General features: G+C 34.7%; 1 protein-coding gene across 1 annotated transcript in view; it reads left to right on the forward strand.

Annotated features, from left to right (window-relative positions):
- The window catches only part of LOC117403160 (gamma-2-syntrophin-like), a 97,965-nt gene that overhangs the window by 38,455 nt on the left and 43,901 nt on the right, over positions 1-15,609 (forward strand). The window contains exons 7-9 of the mRNA XM_034921452.2: positions 2,302-2,389; positions 9,482-9,573; positions 13,902-14,029. Coding sequence (XP_034777343.1) covers positions 2,302-2,389; positions 9,482-9,573; positions 13,902-14,029 — 308 coding nt within the window. The remainder of the gene's footprint in view (positions 1-2,301; positions 2,390-9,481; positions 9,574-13,901; positions 14,030-15,609) is intronic.

Below are 15,609 nucleotides of genomic sequence, written 5' to 3' on the forward strand. Positions count from 1 at the left end.
AGTCAGATTCCCTGGCCTTTGCGACCTTGTTTGCCAGTTGCCTAATTCTTTTTAACACTAGAACCACTGCGGTTATACTCATACCTAAAACTGCCTAAAATGACAGTTACATTTTAAACAACATCGATATTAAAATGAAAGACAAACTATCGGATACAACTCAAAAGTTTTATTCAAGCACATCATATCAAACATCTGCACAGCCGAAACGCCGTATTTAAAAACACATTTCCCCACTGCTGATTGCTTTCTGTAAATGTACTTCTATTGATGATATAAAATCAATAAAGTTATACAAAAAAATTATAATATGTGGTGATTTTTCAACATGTTTCAAATGTTCAGCGTGATAATTCAATATATTTTCATGAAAATATATTTTTAAGAAAAGTTGCTAGCTCTGGTCACAAAACAAAGACAAACCACGTCAGCTGTGTAGTGTTTGGATCAATTTCATTACTTACTGCTGTGTATCCTGGACTCCATGTATCTATCCAATATATTTTACAACATAAGCATAATTGTTTCGATATTTCCCACCCCCTTAGTCATTATTCAACTGTGGAAAATAACCAAATGTATTCTATAATATATCTTTGCTCAGATCAAACAACGGAGCATTTGGGTCTATTTTATTGATCAAAGAAAGCACTGTCAGGTCACCAGGTGTAAGCCTGCTTTGTGTCCTCTATTTCCTTTGCATCCATTATTACATTTATTTAGTTAAAGGGCAGTATTAAAGTGCAACTTTAGGTAGGAATTATCACAGTTATATTCTTTTAAGCTCAGAAGTGTAAAGCACCATCAATAGAGCTCTCAGACGAGTTTAAAACAGTACCGTGTCCCCTGAAACACTCTTACCCCTGTGGATGTAATAAATGCCTCCTATGTGGTGTTGCTTACTGGTATATTTCTTACAGCCACAATGGGCAGAGTGTTACAGGGAGCAGGTTCATGGTTACACTCCACCAACATGAAAACAGAATAAGATATGCAAAATAATCTAAATAGAACAATACATTAGTTAAGATAAATATTTCAACCAATGGCAAGTTGCTCTTTCTGTCACCGCTAAAATAATTATTATTATTATTTTTTTTTTTTTACCTTACTGACCATAAAAACAAACAAAAACATCAAGAATGTCTACATGGTAAAAATAAATCAAGCAAAGTTCAAAGGAAGAGCTTACATTTGTTCAATACACAACTTAGGATATGTATTTTAACTGGAAAGTTCTCCCATTTTAATATTGGTTTTGTTTCCTCAGCTATTCTGATGAATCACTGAATAATGCAATATAATACATCATTAAAACTCTGTGTTAAACTGAACATGACTGTGGGACATTTAATCTTTAAATAGCAATGTAATGTCACATTCAAAACAGGAATGTATTTTTTAATTGACGTTATCAAAAATGACAGATGTTATGTCTGTCATTTGGGGATTTTATGTTTGTTTATAAAATGTCACACCTGGGATATTTCCTAAGTGATGTCAACACAATCGTCATGTGAAATAATAATAATAATAATAATAATAATAATAATAATAATAATAATAATAATAATAATAATAATAATAAATCTAGTAGAAGTTTGTTCTGTATCAGTATTTTGCCCTAGAGTTACTTAGTATTGTCCTAAAATAAAGTGGTTACATTTAACAATCCCAGTATAGAGTCATTTACTCTTTTCCAGCAGAGTTTTCAATATCAATTATATCAATTTCTTTGCCATGGAAAAATTATTTTAAATCATTCTCTGTTGAAGAAGCAGAACTTTGAGCCACAGAATGGTTTTTAAAGTGGTTACCCAAAATGCAATGGTCACTCATTTTATAGACTGTACAAGTGGCAGGATGGGTACGTGAGAGGGTGTAATAGCCCTTTCTTCTGTTAACAGGGAACTGCCCTCGGTTGAAATTAAGCTGTACTGTACATGACTATATATAAAACCACTCTGAGTTTGGTTGAACAGAGATTATTTTGTGATGCATAGTATCAGTCAGTGTTAATCTGAAGTCTTTCTTCCACTGTGTCACAAAAGTAGTTTTTGTATTGTACACATTTCAAGCTATACAATAACAAAAGCTGCAATCAAAATATTCTTATATTTAAGTCTTATAAGTCTTATATAAAATGTGGTCTCCAGAATGGACTGACAGTGGCCAGCTGAGGAAGTTTCCAACATTTATATTTTGAATGCTAAAGATGTAACACTTTATATGAACTTTGCTATGGATTTTTTACTTAGTGCTTTACTGTGGTAAACTAGCTGTGATTTATCACACTGACAGGTTCACCTACTGCGGAGTGCCGGAGATGAAGTTACCATCACCGTTCAGTACCTCAGGGAAGCGCCATCATTTCTTAAGCTCCCGTTAGGTAAGAAACATAGAGAGAGTAATGGAAGAAGACTGCAGCACTTTTCCTGCTCAATATTTATAAATGACAGTTGCACAACAGAATTATGAATCTCTTCTCACACATTTCTATTTTAAAGAAAAATAAATGTTTAAGGATATTAACTTTTGTACTGTACAATGTTGTGGTGTAGAAGTCACTGGTTTAATATATATATATATATATATATATATATATATATATATATATATATATATATATATATATATATATATATATAGTGATGAATTTAACCTTTGTATGTAGTGTTCCCGGTGTCTGCTCTCACCAGTGTCTGGTCTCACCGTTTCCTTTGTAACACAGCACACTTGAGTCAAGGTTATCTTTTAATGCACAGGTGAGCAATCTTTATTGTTTACAAAAAAAAAAAAAATTAGCAAAATAAACCTAACCACTGGAGAAGTCCTAAACTTGCACACTTGTTTAGACCAATTGGTCCACCAAACGTCCCTACCTAAACGGGGACAAGCTGAGCTTGTTTACCCCACCAAAACAGTATTCCTTCTTTTACTTTCACAGCACCTTCTTTGTTCACCACTCTTCTCCATTCTCCATACACCTCTACAACCCACCATGTCAATGGGGTTTCCCTTCCTTTTATGCATGGCTAAGTGTGCACAGGTGTTTCCATTAACTAATTACCCCTGAGCTAATTCCCCCAATTACCCAGTTACCTTCCTAAGATAGCTGCCTCTTGCAGCCACCCTCATCAAGATGGAGTTGATGTCTGTCAACCACCCAGGGTCCTAAAGCCTTGAAATGAAGGTTGGGAACATCTACTCTACCACTATATCTATATCTATATCTATATCTATATCTATATCTATATATATATATATATATATATATATATATAGTTTTCCCATTCATTTGTTGTCACATAGATACATAAATGCATAGGTGCATTTTGAAAGAAATGTGTTATTATGATAGCAGGAAGAGCATGCCAAGAAGTATTGGGTAAATAATACATTGATTTTTACATAATGAAATTGCATGTTATATGCATTGAATCACAAATACTTGATGTATTAAAGAGCCAGTATTATGTCCATATAAGCTATAGCACTACCTGTAGGATGTACTGGACCTTGCTGTCCTTTTTCCTACCTTTCCAGATCACTTGAAATTATAATAATAATTTTTCAGCATTATGAACTGCTTTGGGTAACTCCGATCTATCCCAAAGCTTGGTGGCATGTTTACATTTTAGCTGCAGTCTCGGAATTAGAGTCTTCATTCTTTCTGGTGAAATAGTAACACCATGATAAGAGTCAAAGATGTACCTATTATCCTCACTTGAGATTTCTCCTGAGGTAACTTGTACAGGCAATAAATGCTCAGGTTGCTAGGATATGGTCTTTCTAGTGTCACATGGTGCAGTGTCATCAAGGGTGAATTAACTCAATGGCCTGTTGGGTTTCATTTTTTTCATTTTAGACACCATTGAAACGTCATTTTTAAATTGTGTAAAATGCCAAATGCAACCGTGATTGTATGCAGTAAATTAAATACCAAGACCACTGCTTGTGAGCTGAAGTCAGTACCAGTGTTCAGTTGTGCCCTTTTCCTAACCAGAAGCCTGGTCATTCCAAACCAGCATTTTGCATAGGCCATATATTCATTCATTCATTTTGTATGTTATGGTAACGATACTGTAATAATAGAAATAAAGACATACTAACACATGTTTGAATTATTAAAATATCAACCAACTCTGAAAAACGTTCACAAAAGTTATATATCTACAGGGGTATGCAATTCATATCTTCTGATGCCCGGGACAACAAGATTTGTGTGAGGGACAAGTTTTGCCATTATACTTTGCCAGTTGGACAAATTGCTTTTATTTATTTATTTTTCCTATGTTCATTCTGTTGCTAGAAAAACACTCTGGGTATATTTCTAGAGAGCCACGCAAGTTTCTGAAAACTGAATTGCGGAAGTGTTTACATCCCATTCCTGTCACTTCTGATTGGCTAGCTGTGGTAAAAGCTGATCTTCTATTGGTTACAGAGAAACCCAGAACAGGCTGCCAAGAGAGCCTCTGGCAAGGTGCAAACTAATGTTTTAAACTTATGGTATTATATTATTTACGTTTTTTGTAAATTAGCAAATAAGTGATACTGCTTTCTTAATACATGAACCAGACATTTAAATGCAGCAATCTTGTAATGTAAAAAAAAAAAAAAAAAAAAAAACCCGCTAAGTTTCTGTTTAGAAGCATTACAAGACAAACCACCATAGTTTGCCATTTACGATATTTACATATTTTTTAGATTTAAACACTATATTAAATTAACTTTTCTTTCTTTTTACTAGATTTGAATGGAAGCAAAATTAGTTATGTATTGGACAAATATGCTTATAATGATAGAAATGAAATGCTTATACACCACTAACTCGATATATCACAGGTGTCGGGGTCCAGTATAAATCCACTATATATCGAGGGCCGCGATATAGCGAGAGATCCATAGAAAAACAAATAGGCTAACAAATAAATGCTGTACAACCACTCCCTCGTTTGTCAGGGTCCAGTATAAATCCTCTACGCAACCTGCTTTTTCTAATTTTTCGTATAAAAAGCAGCACATCGTTTTAATTCATACAGTGGAGGGTAATTGCTTCTCATCAACTTCAGTCTCCAATTAATTTCATGAGTCTTCCTCTCCTTCCTCAAATGCACAAACCCGCTGCACTGAAAGAATCCCATTACAAACATAGGAGGCTTGTTGCTAGGGAGCTGACGTCACTGCCTTGTGGCTTTTGCTAGCGCATTGCTACCACACGTGAACACCTCATTGGCTAAAATAAAAAACGCTTCAGCAAGAAGATATTTAATTTGCTTTATGTTATTGTGCAATATGTGTGTATATGATAACAGTACGATATTAATGCTTTGTTTTTAATTGTTTTGTATATTGTTGTTTGTGATGTGCAGTAAGAAATAAAACAAACAGTAATTCTAACTGCCTATGTATATTGCAGCTAAAGCATACACAGTTAGACAGTAAAAATGGGGAGCCAACTCCAGGACCGCTATATATCCGAATCCGCAGTATAGCGAGGGGCGATATAACGAGGGGTGGGTGTATATGAGGTTATCTGTACAATATTTTATTGCTTTAAAATAAAATAGACTGTAAATCTCATGTCAATCTGTTTATGTATTAATTCATGTATGTATTTATTTTTCAGTGATAGTAGTACAGGGAAAGAATGTTGCCCTCCCAAAAAAAGCCATCAGGGTATGAAACCAGCATCACCTGCTGCAGCAGTGTTCCAGTAGCCATAATGGGACAAGATGTTAGATGAGGAAAAATAGCTGTAAACTGATGTAAACTGTTTTTTTAAAAAAAGTATATACTGTAATTGAAATAAACAAAAGAAAAAACATAATTTGTCTTTGCAGAATTTGACGGAGCCTACTGTAAATAGTGTGTGCATTTTGGTAGAAAAACAGTAAAAAATGCAGAGAAACTTGACAGGTTATACACAAATCCTTTAAAAAATCAGGGTTTCCGCAGTTACAAAACTGAAAGAGCATCAAGAAAAAACAGAATTCCACAAAGCACCAGTAATAGTTGGCAAAGATATTGTTTCTGTGATTCAACATACTAATGCATAGAACTGCATTTCACTTTCATTTTTTATCAATGTGTATTGTTATCATAATACATGGTGAACTATAATTTTCATATAAACATAGTGGTAGCACAAGGCTTGTGTATAATGAGATTGGACATCCATCCTGTTGATGGTAAGATTGCTAATCTCAATTTTTCAAAAGAAACTACAGAACAGGACCACAACCAAACAATTCAATACCAAAACTAAAAAATGGCTGTCTGTCACCATGTTTCATAACAAATATTATAATCTAGGTCTGGCAATGGAACGTGAAACAAGCAATGTGATTGGTCGAGCAAGGTTCCAGCTGTCCGTGTCCATCTGTAACCAGTCTGTGCGTGTGTATCTTTCCTTGTCTAGTAAGAGCTGAAACCTGCGTCTCTTTCCCTGCCTGCGCTCATTCATCTCCCTCTAGTCCATTAATGCATTAACCCAGGGTAATACATAACATACACATTACTGAAATTAATGACATTAAATCGATTTAAAAGAAAATACAAATTCACAGACATTGCTGAAAGAAATCACATTTTAAACTGACACGAAAACAAAATACATTTTTAAATTAAAATACAGAAAGACAACATACCTGTATAACAGAAAATGAAAGAAAATAATTAAAAGATGGCTCGGTTCACCATTCATCTCCTATGGGGTCAAAACAACTTCAGAAACATTTCAGAACTGACAGATCTTTTTAAAACAAATTAATATAATGTAAATACTTCATTTCACAAACTCAGTTGCAATATTGTACCAATACACATTGTATTATATTCATGAGTTACACATCCAATACGGGCAGTTGGAACCTTTACACATATTCAAAATCACTCATTGCCTCACATAATTTAAAGTACCGGTAGCCATATTGTTTACATTTACAGATGTACAATAACTATAAAACTGAGTGACCAATTACCTGCAATTACCATTACATACACTGGAAGACAGCAAAACAGAAAAAATACCCCCAAAAAATCACTGTCTTTCAGGACTGACAAAGAAAAAACGAATTGTCTCAACTGTGGAAAATGCACATCTTAAGAAAATCTTTATAAAATACTAAGGGATTTCTATGAAAATGTAAGAAATGCCCATGGAGAAGAATATAACATTTCAAGCTACATTAGTCTCCGAGCTGGAATAAACCACTGTCTAAATGAAAATAAAACTGGGGAATCTGTCAATATACACACTCCCCCCGACTTCATCACTTCGAAGTGGTTTGTAAATGCTACAGAAAACCACAAAAAGACACGTTTGCGCATTATCCACCCCTCTCTTACACAGACCTTAAAAAATTACTGAAATCCTAGACAGCGTTGAATTTATTTTTATTCCTCCCATCTGTTCTGCTAAAACAATGTCTTGCACGGAGAGAAAAAAAATAAATAACTCAGTGCTGTCTCAACTCCGCCCCCTGGTGTATCTTTTCAATGACAATGTACACAATATAAAAAATAAAGATTTACTTACTTTTGCATGTTTCAATTAAATTAATTTACTCAGTTTAAATGGGGCTGTAGTTCAAAGTTATACATGGGACTACTTCATTGGCATAAGAATATTTAATAAAAAAAAAAAAAAAAAAAAAAATTGCCCTAAACATGATTTATGCTTTTTTTTTTTTAATCCACTGTTTGACCTGGATTATAAATGCAATAAGGCCCGACAGGGTGTCCATATACATCAAATATACAGACCTCTAGGGGAGTTGGAGGCACTATACATATAAATCTATAATTCTATGTCGGGTTTCTGGTTACATTCATAAGTCATCTACAGTATATGTAACCAGAAACTCTCTGTAGAATTAAAGCCTTATTATGCACAGCTGGGTGTACATTATTTTTTATAGATATTACGGTTCATGTGTAAAATGTAAATGTGTAGATTTACCAGCTCTGCGGTCAAACATTGCCGGCAAAACATTATTTTGTATTGTGAATTCTTGTTGCCAGACAGTGATCGTGGATGTAAGTAAAAGAGATTGTTTACTACCATCTCCTTAGTTATTGACCACTGAGCTGGTAAATCTACACATTTATCGGTTGATCTATAGATTTACCAATTTTACACATGAACTGTAACATATATACTGTATTATTATCTGTCGTTTTGACTAGCGTAGGTACTATATAGACTAGCCATTATCTTTTATATTTTATTTTGCCTATATTTATCCTTGACTGTGATCAGGATCTTGAAAATGCACTCCTGAGTAAACCATATGCAAATGTTTATACAAACATGATTCTAGGAACTGATATCATTACTAGTGATTTTAGAAAAAAAAAACAGGCGTTGTTCTCCTCCACTGGTAGCAGTCATTGAATGACAGGTTACTTTTATTACTGTGAGCAGGTAAATCTTGATTCCTGCAGTTTAAAAAAAAAAAAAAAAAAAAAGTCAGTGTTATTTCAAGTTGCACTTTTATGGCTGGAATTGTATTTCTGGCATGTAAACTGAAAATTCACACAGAATGCGCTAAGGTAATCCAACAACAAGGAGGATTTCTCTGAAATGGGAAAATGAGTTACAGTTGCATATAGTTACAAGCCTATTTCCGACCTTGGCCTATGATTCTGTAAACACTAATAAGCAGCAATGTAGAGCTTGGTAGGGTTCCAATTTACAGAGAAAGGATAAACAACATAGAAAATTATTAACAAAACCTGCATATTTTAAATTCAAACCATATTCCTTAAAATAGCTTCCTCATCAAGAAACCAGCCTGGTACTGTCTTTGAAATTAGGAATGTTGTAAGAGTTTAGAAACCAGAGCATCTAATTACTAAATAAAATATCTGAACCAATGATGGATAATCCATAATAGATTATGTAAACATATAAAACATTTCTCATGAAACGTCTTGAGGGGCAATGTGCTATAATTCCATGCACCATGTATCCTTTCATAGCAGTGACCAAATGATTAATGAGATGTAAAATGTTCAGTAAATATACAAACTATCCTTAGCTTACACAGTCCAAAATGTGCACTTGTTACTATGTTTAGTAGCATTTCCGTTTAGTAGCATTTCCTTCAGAAGGGTCAATAAGACAAATCTTCATGTGAGAACACCATTAGGTTTTGTGAGATGTCTTGCAAAAAATTGTTAAACAACTTTGTTTAATTGCAAATCTGTTTTCACAATATTGGATACAAGCATTGAAAATACTATTATTGCTACCCTAAGTAATGTTGTTCAAAGACAATGTACAGTAAATTCTATAAGGTAGCAGTTCTTTTTTGCAATGACTACTTTGTTATTTGTTAACAGAATGTGGGGATATAACCATGTGTTGATTACAGTGATATATTATGCAATAAAATATATGATATTGTCATAAAAACCAAAGAACAGAGATCATTAGGACAGCTACATTGTTTCAATTTCCTTTAATGCTGTTCAGGTTCTCCAGGACTGTCAAGCGATCACAGCAGTGGAAGATCCTCCCCACTTTTTGACAGCGGTTTACATCTAAATGGAAATTCCACGAACACAGTAAGCTTCATTTTCAGAAATTAGATGTTACTGTCACTTTATTTCTTCTTTATTTCTGAGTCTCCATGTAGTGTACATCTCAAGACACTGACGTCATTGCTAACTGATTCCTCTGTGATGCTAAAATTAGGTTTTGCTGACAGTATTAATATAAATATTCAGTGTGATATGTAAGGTGTTTTATCAAGTTATAACCAAGGATTTAAGAACATTTAAATATAACTACCATAACAAGATCTTTATTGTGATGATGTGAATTTATTTGTGTTCCAGGTGAAGCACATTTTACAACCACCACACTAAAGATGTATCATAGTAGGGTTAGAAACTCACGCTCACCGGAATTAAATCTGATGAGGACTAGTTGATGTCTGTGTCTCAGTAGTCCTCTGGGCGAGTACTTAAAAGAAATGTACAGATATACTCTCACGTTCAGAAAAGTCCATTTTTAAAGAGCGCTTTACAAAAGAGCGCTAAACTTTATGGTGTGCGATAATTGCAATGAGTGTGCACGTTCATGATTTACGTATTTACTACTGCAATGTTATTCATTATCGCATGCAATACTTGGCATATTATGGCGTGCACTAAATTTAGTGCTTCACACTATGGTAACCAGAATGAATGTGTGATTTTCATTGCAATGTTTGATGATGATTTAAATTAACATCCAGCTCAGAATAATGAGATGAGCTGCATTCACGTCGTGTTTAATAATAGACGTTAATTTCAGTGTGCTCATTAAAGTGATCATTTATCAGTGCGTATGGAAACCAGGCTTTAACCACTGATAGGCACGCTATTTAAACCTGTTTTTTCTGGCCTGAAAACTAGTGATGTGCAGTTTGATTCTTTTTACTGACTCGATTTGTTGGATTCATTCAGTTTAGTGAATCAATCAAGGACCATTTAAGTTAAGACTGTTCACTTGATGGGCCGCCCTGTAATGTAATGTACGTGAAAATGCCTATATAAATTGTATGTAGGCCAATATACTCAAAATATACTACTTTACACAAAACAAACACATTACCCCCACTGCACGATTCCTAGTCAATAACTATGCAGGCACAGTTTCAATCAATTAATCAACATATTAATGAATGTATTTTATAGTACAGAAATAGGCAGATATAACTAGAAACAGCTTTCCTAGAACACTGACAAAAAAAACTCAATATCACAAATGTAATTAATGGGAAATAGAAGAGTATTTTATTTCAGTGGAAATCTCAAACAGTAAAAAAAAAAAGAAAGAAAAAAGATGTCACAGTATATAATGCTAAGTCTCTATATTTAACTTATATTCCAAAATATACATTTTTTAACAGCACTGAAAAAAAAGATACTGACAAGCTGTGAAAATGTGAAATAGTAAACAGTTCCACTATGAAATGTACCATTTTATGACTTCTGTCCGGGCACTTAGCACTGTTAATTATTTAGTTTGCACACTTTGCGTGTGAAATAACTATTTGTGAAACTTGATGAAGTAACTATAAGTAATCTACCTCATATTCTTGTATGAAGAATTTCTTTAAAAGTAAACTTGCCATATACTTAATCTATATACCATTAATAAGCTTAATGTGATATATTCTACGATTGTCTGCATCCTTTCATTTGAGGCTTGGATGTGGTCGTGTGTGTGTGAGCAAGCTACTACGTCACAGCCTGCTTGCTTGCTCGAGTGCTGCTGGTCAAACAGTGAGAGTTTTTTTTAATTGTGTTTTGTGCTTAGAGACTAAGACATTTACTTTCTGACTTTTCTGATTTCTGTTTATTATTTTGTGTACTTAATAAAATTATACTATTGATTAAACATTCCTTGTGTCTGCACGTGAATGTGTGTTCATAGTAAATCCTCTATTTGTAACACGTCAATTAAATATTGTTAGTAGGAGAACTAATCAACCCAGATAAACATTAAATTATCAATTATTGAATTGTTCCTACAACAACGTACTGATTTCTGACGTTTTGGTATGCATATCACATTCTGATGGTGTACCACTTTCTAACACTACACTGGTATTTGTGGGGAACCTCAGCGTTTCCAGAAATATATTTTAATATCGTACCTAATTCCATTAAATCTGCATCGCTGTAGCGTTCCGAGATAAAGGGCCTCATTTATGAAAGGGCACACAATTAGAACAATCACAATCTGAACTGTTATTGCAGTGTTTAAAAAGTATAACATTCACTGGCGGCTCTGACAAACCAAAAGGCGATCCTTCACATATTCAAATCCTTTTATACAAAGTCAACCAGCTTTCTTGAAAAGATCTGTGTTTCCCTCATTTTCCTTTTGTATTTTTTATGCTGATATTAGTATCCATCCTAGTAGATTCAGCGTCCGTCAGTTCTGGCAGATTTTACTGTACTTGCTGAAGCAGTTTTCTCCCACTGCTAATTTCTTTTTAAAAAATGCAGCCACCTAGCTAACAATTTCATCATGAGGGCTACAGTGAAACGTACTGTCTTTAACTTGGGAATTTAGTGAAGACTGTCTATGTATGTGTGTACTAATTATTGTAGGTAGTAATTCATAGTTATTTAATCACTCAAAGGCTGTAATACCCAACTCCACAAACCAGACAACATTTTTGTAAATAGCAACACATGTAATGAACAATAAAATAAACATAATCGGTGTTAATTTCAGACGGAGCTTCGTGATCGGCAAGGTGACACAGCTGAGAGACTTTTTTCCTCTGTCATCCCGTCTGGTGCTGTCAGTGTCAGTTTCTCAGCACACAGTACAGTAGTCGCTCAGTAACGAGATGCAAACAGGTGATTGATCTATCTGTAGGAGCGTTTACTAAGGTGCCTTTGTAAAACAATAATAATAATAAAAAAAATCTAAATGTATAACAGTGTAATCCTTTAGACTAGTACCACAATTTTGTTAGTTTCTAACCCTGTATCATAGTAAAGCCCAGAACAGATAAAGATTCACGACGAATTTGCATTACAAAGAATATGTGTGAAATGTAATAGAGGACACTAACATGTTGAAAAAATACAAAGAAACAGCTGGATTAAATAAAATGGATTTCCAACAATGAAAGACAGGAAACATAAATAAAATGCATTAAAATATAACAGAATATAGTTTGGTCACTGTACTATTTGTTAACTATTTGGTTTTCCTTAGCTTATAACTATTTTCTCAAAAAGAATCACCATTGTGTAGTGCATTCTTAAAATGAGAAGCTTTGCATATATTTTGTTGGCTTTGGCGTTCTAATAATTCTTGCACTAATTTTGATCTTTGAGGAGACTGCACTGCACTTTCAAGTTTAAGAAACAAAGTCTCTTACTCTTGGCTTTGTTGAGTATTAGAACGGTTGAATGGCGGCATCTTTTCCCTTGGGTCCCATGTTTGGAATATTGGCCTATTTTGTACCTTACGAAGTAAGATTGGGGGCATATTTTGCAGCAGCACGCATTCCAAAAGATCTGGATGCTAACCTGCCTATTCTGGTGGTAAACTACAGTACCAAATAGGAAGGTTCTGTTGTCAACATATATTTTGTATTCATCTGCTTTTGGAAGCAGCAGGGTTACAATGACATTTTCATGAGGCTTCCTCATTTGCCCAGTTGTGTTTACTTACCATATATTGCATGACTTACACAACACCTCGATTATGTCCTTGTTCAAAGGGGACATTCAAAATAAACTTTCAAAATGTGTGTCTTAAAATACAGGTAGGGCTGTGCGAACATCAAATCATATTCCCAATTTGCAATTTTCAAAATGTAGCATTTTACAAACTAGTTAAACCACAGGAAACTCTAAAATGTATGTCATTATATACAAAATATTTGCTTATAACTTCTCTGTTATTTCTGTTTGAATCTACCTCTATGAGTGTCTTCAGTACATCGCACGACAAAATAAATCAAAACAAATTGTCAAAAACAAAAATAAAGTACTATTTTAGTTCACATTCAGAAAGCTTTATATAAAGAGTTGTATATTTGTAAACCATGTTTTGATGAATTAAATACAGGTACACATTGCACTTAGAATGTTGTTAAGGAAACCAACAAGAGTCTAGAACAGATTAATAAATATCAAAATTGAATTAATCCATCTACATGTTAAAAGCCTTGTGAATAGGACCCACTGTTGCCCCTATTAAAATGCAAATGCTGGGTTGCACTCCCCATTTAATAGTTTGTGCAGAGACCTTAAAACATCTGTTTAAGTTCTGGAAACAGCTCTAATGGGATTATTTAGCTTGATAAATTATCCCAGACACCAGTCCTTGTTCACTGCGCTGCATGTGCTCAATGTCTCTCATTTATTCTGTGCAGGCACCATCATCACCTTCCTCACCCACAACTAATGAACCAAAGTATGAGAAGCGCTGGCTCGACACCTTATCAGTCCCTCTGCTGATGGCTCGCATCTCAAGATACAAAGCTGGAACAGATAAATTAAGGTTTGTAATCCAGCAGGGGGGGGGGGGGGGGTGTAAATCACTGCAACACCATTATTGTTTATGAAGCAGGTGTTAGTTCTGTCTGGATTTTTTCATTAAATATAAGAGGTTGATAAACTCAATATCTATGCACAAACATGCCACTGACCTTCTGAGGTTCCTTCCTTTGAGTCCACTAAGATACCAAATATACAATGCTATGATTGCTTTGTGATATATATTGTTGGATGTAAAACCAGATTTCATAAAAAATGTGTAGACAGATCAGTTTTTAATTAAGTCCGAGACAGTGACGGAAACTGCAGAGCAAAGACTGTATTTTAGATAACCCATCTAAGTAGTTAAATAATGCAGTGAACAAAAATAGCTATTGTGATTATATCTATAATTTAATCAGTGCAGTATGTAATTCAATTGGGCTTTAAGTAATTTGGGAGTCACAGTAGTTAATCCAGCCAAGTTAAATAAGTTAGGATGGAGGAAAACTACATAATGTATGGGAATTCTAAGGTATTTCCACAGCTATCTCTTTTTTTACAAGTATAGGCTGAGATTCAGAGGCGAGATCATGGGGGTTGCATGTATTAGTCCCTTCTCCCTAACCTATGTAAACCTGCAACTCTCCACTGTCCGAACCTCCATGGTATGTGACCCGAATTAGGTAACACAGGTCCTTTTTTAAAGACAGCTTTGAAATTGCTCTTATATGGGTTGCTGAAGACTCACAAAAACAATAACAGAAAATATAAACAAAATACAAAGCCTGATGTTGAGATCAACGGTAGTTCCTTGCGCCAAGTTATCAGCGAGAACTGCCAGAGACTCTCTATACAGCAAGGATAGTTTACGTGTTTTCTGGGTATTGGCACAGCAAAAGAAAATCAGCCAAAATCACCACTTCACTTTTAATTTGTAGTTCCCAACACTCTTAGGTGAATTGTAGAAAAAAAGTCAATGCCAATAAAATGGCTAATTATGTACGGGTGCAGGAGTGATGCAGTGTGTGATGAAAGAAACAAGGAGAGTTATAATCCAGTTGGAAAGGTATTTTTATTTTTTATCCAGGTCTGGTGACCAAATGATAAGACCCCGGCAATACACAACAATGTGTATTGAGCAGCGTAAATAACAACGGGTTGCAATCCCAAATAATAAAAACAATATCTCCCCACAATAATACTAACATGGTCACCAGTCCTGGGTGTGTGCAGTAATGCTCGTGGTGGGTAATACAGTTTATTAGTGACAATCGTGCAGTGCTGTTCCGGGTTAGTGCTGGTCCTTAGCGACAGCTCCGGAATTGTATTTAGCCGTCTAGTAATATACAAAACAAGACAATTACAGACAAACGTTTTTATCTCTCACGGGGTCTCTCACAGTCCTTACAGTTCAAAAGTTTAAACCAAGCAAAGGAACAGATTGCGATTCTCTGCGCACTTTTATGCTGTCACACATGACCCCTTGGTAAACGAATGCAACCGCCTCTCCAATCTGCGGCTGCCACATCATTTACATTCCGGGTCAATGCGTTCTTGCAACGGAGTCTCACCTTCATCCAGACTGGCCGACTTCACGACCCT

Source organism: Acipenser ruthenus, chromosome 5, assembly GCF_902713425.1.
Source record: "Acipenser ruthenus chromosome 5, fAciRut3.2 maternal haplotype, whole genome shotgun sequence".
NCBI classification, from domain to species: Eukaryota; Metazoa; Chordata; class Actinopteri; order Acipenseriformes; family Acipenseridae; genus Acipenser; species Acipenser ruthenus.